Consider the following 3884-nt stretch of genomic DNA (forward strand, 5'->3'; position numbering starts at 1 on the left):
GCGGGAGTACCGCGGGACCCAACGCAACAGGGTGCGGCGCGGGACAACTCTTGATGGGCGAGTGCGGGTGCGGGCGGGAAGAGACTCGTGTGTGTGCGGGATGCGGGAGAATAAAATGATTTGCGGGACTCCCGCAAAATAGAAATTATCTAAACATAAAGTGTCTAAAACATATAAATTGTTATTTATCTGTTGCACTAAAGCAAAAAGAACAACTAATATTAACATTAAAATGATTAGCGCGCAAGCTAGACATAGTTTCCATTTATAATGTAGCCAATCACAGACTCAGCTGTTGATTTCTGGAACGCAATGGCCAATCAGAGGTGATTAAGTTAGAATCTACTCACCGCAGTGCTGAAATTGCGTGCTCACGAATCCTCTCATTTTAGACACTGAAAGATTCATTGTGCATATATTTAGTGTTATAACAGCTTTATGAGATCGCGATTAACTGAGATGTCAGCTTTTTGTGATAATAAAGGAAGCGTGCTGCTCGCATTCTGCCATGCCAAACCATGCACGCAGCAGCCCATGCTTGCTTTTCTGTTTAAAATAACAGTGGTTTGTGAATGTTGATGCTTAGCCTAAATAACAAATATTTTATCGGGAGTGTTTATGCTGGGATGTTGTGGAGCTTATGAGATGTTACAGAACCATTTCATGTAAATTTCTTCGATGTACTGAAAAAGTCTATATAGATTACTTTTATGCGGGCTTTTGCGGGCGGGAGCGGGACCAGATAAGATATATTTCTGCGGGACAGAATCTTGCGGTAGCGGGCGGGAGGTCTCTACCTGAAAGTGAAGGCGTCAATGTTGCCTTGCCAGTGTGGATGTGAGCGTCTGTTAGCGGCTTCCAATTTCATTTTAGTGATATAAAGTTAGGAGTTTTGTTTTTGAATTCAATCTGTATTTATCTGTTGCTACGCTACTACTCTGTCAACATAAACCCACTGTATGTGTGATATATTCAGACGTCAAGAAAGTCTCTCTCCAACCAGGCAGACAAGCTCATTTTATTACATATTCCACACAAAGAATGTTCTTGCAGCCAATTGTTTTTATCATGCTGATAATTTTGTTTAGTTATTTTATTTAGTTAACATTATCATCTAACGTTTAAAGTTGGAAATACATTTTAACAATCATCAACTCTTTCAAGTGTGACTTTTATAAACCAGTTTTAATGAATGTAAATGAAAATATGAATTAGTTCAAATAAATGTACATTCTTTATTGTCACTATAGCATATACAGAAGTATCAAAGTGAAAGTCTTGGATGCAATTATGTTGTGACAGGAAAGACCAGAATCCACGAAACACTAACTGCATAGTATACATGTAATGCACAGTATTTTCATAATTTACATTACTACACAAAATGCACAAGAACATAATATACAGAATATGTTCACAATTCATAATATGTTTTAAACTGCAATGATCCTTTCAACAGTTCCTGTTAAGTTACAAAACAGTGAATGTGTATGTTATGTAATGGAGTGCAATATCTAAAATAAGTCTTTACAGGAATATTCCACCCCAAAAAATGAAAATTCTCTAATTTACTCACCTTCATGCCATTCCAGATGTATATGACTTTCTTTCTTGACATAAACACAAAGATTTTTAAGAAAATAATCCATCTCTGAGAATCCACATAACACAAGTGAATTGGAACCCATGCACGTATGACAGTTGATCGGAAGTGATTGTTAATAGTCAAAAGTTTAAATTATTAGTGTTTTTCTTATCTGTTGTTTCACTTCAAAAGATACTGATTCAACCATTAAGGTCAGATGGATTACTGTCACGGTAGCTGTGTGTGGTTTTTAAAGAGTAGCCAATGAGAACACACTGCTGCTAGCCCCGCCCCCCCATGAGAGATTTGTGTCAGAATGACGAACGAAAACTTCAGAAGCTTAAACGAAAACTTTAGAAGCGTAAATGAAAACTCTGGAAGCGCATTTGTAAGTACAGATCAGCTAATGAAAGAAGAGAAAACAGTTGCAAAACATGCAGTGTATTAAAAACGAAGTCAAAGATTTTGCCTGCATTTAATTTTTTTTCAGTTTCAAAGACATTTTATTCAGTTTCAATTTATATTTTCATAAGTTTCTTGAAAAATTACATTCATTTTAATTGGCACAAAGGTAATCCCATACGGATGCACCAATACCAATTCAAGACGCCAAACATTTTGTACTCAATAAGATGTTTTTATAATTAAATTGATTGTGCTCAAGTCCTGTCCTTGAAATTGCTGTTAGAAATATCACAATGGCTGTCTCAAATTTTCAAAGTGCAGTTATGCCAATAGATTCAGAACATTGATGATAATATTGATACCAGAAACAAGTATTTACCCTCCAGTATCAACTTGATACAAGTGCAACGGAGTAGTATTGGTGCATCTGTAGTGATTATCACTGGTTAAAAATAAGTTTGAAATTTTTAAATAGCTAAACGAACATGATTATTAGACTATTGAACATTCACAGGGCTTTCATTGGACAATCGTGGGACGAGTTTCATCACTGCATTCCCCGAGAATATTGCTGTTTATTATCGAAAGACCTATAACCTATTCAAAATCACTACCCTTCACCAAAACACTACGATCAATGTCGCCTATATGGCCAACGGCAATGTCACCACCAACACAAGCCTCGCCGAAGGAATCGTTTGGACTTTGAATTTGACAAAGCAGGTTGAAGAATCCCAGTTTATGTCTTCCAATAAGACGTTTCGAATCACCAGTGATAAAAACATCACAGTGGTTTCTGTGAGTGGATGGAAGGGGAGATTCCAGTCTCACGTTGTCCAGCCTGAACAAAATCTGGGAAAAGTGTATCAGGTTCCCTCTCTGAATTACACCAAGATAGCCACGTCCTTTAACCTCACGATGACATCAAATGTCAGATTCCTGCATTTTAGGCTGATGATCATCAATGCAGTGGACATGGACAAGAGTGTCACCATCAAACGGGTAGATGAAAGAGGTCAGAGCCAAGAAGATACAATAATGCTCAATCCTTACAATCTTTACCAGATTCAGATTAATGGGTCGGTGAGACAAATCAACGCAGAGGACAAAGTGGCTGTGATTCTGACCCATCCGTGCTTTGACAGCAAAAACTGCTCATGCAACATGATTCTGAACCAGCTCCAACCCTATGTGTCAAACAACAATAAAGACAGATTCCTCGTGCCCCCCATCTTCAGCGCCAGACAGCTACTTGTGACAACAAATCAACCCTTCCAAGTCTGTCAGGGTTGTTTTTCTCCTTATACTGGTGTTTGGGTGCAAAATTCTTCAGACATCCTGCCATTATTACCCAATTTTAAGAACATCATCTCAACTATTTCTACCACCGTCCAGGTTTCCCTCCGATTAATCAGTCCTGGACTTGTTCTAGACCTCATTCCGATAAGCAAGTTCTCTGGCTGTTATCTGGTGGATTTTAATTCCTCACGCAGTGGTGCCTTGGTAATTGCTAATACATCCAGTGCTGATGCGGTGCGAATGAATGATCAGCCTTTGCCTCCACACAAATGGAACGTTATGAATGGCACAGGGTTCTCTTGGGCTCTAGTGGAGGGAGAAAGGTTAAGCACAATCTGGCATCCTTTTGCAAGGATTGGTGTATATATGATAGAACGCTTGGAGTCTAACAATACCTATGGGAGTGCAGCAACAGTTATAAATTCAGACCCAGGTGAGTGTTTGAGCTGAGTCAATTGTGATGTTTAACCATAATTTATATATACATTTGTGTGTGTGTGTGTGTGTGTATATATATATATGTATATATATATATATATATGTATGTGTGTGTGTGTGTATATATATACTGTATATATATGATTTATATTATATA

At 37.9% G+C, this 3884-nt stretch overlaps 1 protein-coding gene across 1 annotated transcript in view; it reads left to right on the forward strand.

Annotated features, from left to right (window-relative positions):
• Window positions 1–3884, forward strand: part of LOC107717367 (uncharacterized) — an 8227-nt gene that overhangs the window by 1591 nt on the left and 2752 nt on the right. Inside the window, exon 2 of the mRNA XM_016524083.1 lies at window positions 2505–3722. Coding sequence (XP_016379569.1) covers window positions 2505–3722 — 1218 coding nt within the window. The remainder of the gene's footprint in view (window positions 1–2504; window positions 3723–3884) is intronic.

Source organism: Sinocyclocheilus rhinocerous, unplaced genomic scaffold, assembly GCF_001515625.1.
Source record: "Sinocyclocheilus rhinocerous isolate Xijiao unplaced genomic scaffold, SAMN03320098_v1.1 scaffold933, whole genome shotgun sequence".
In the NCBI taxonomy this organism is placed as follows: domain Eukaryota; kingdom Metazoa; phylum Chordata; class Actinopteri; order Cypriniformes; family Cyprinidae; genus Sinocyclocheilus; species Sinocyclocheilus rhinocerous.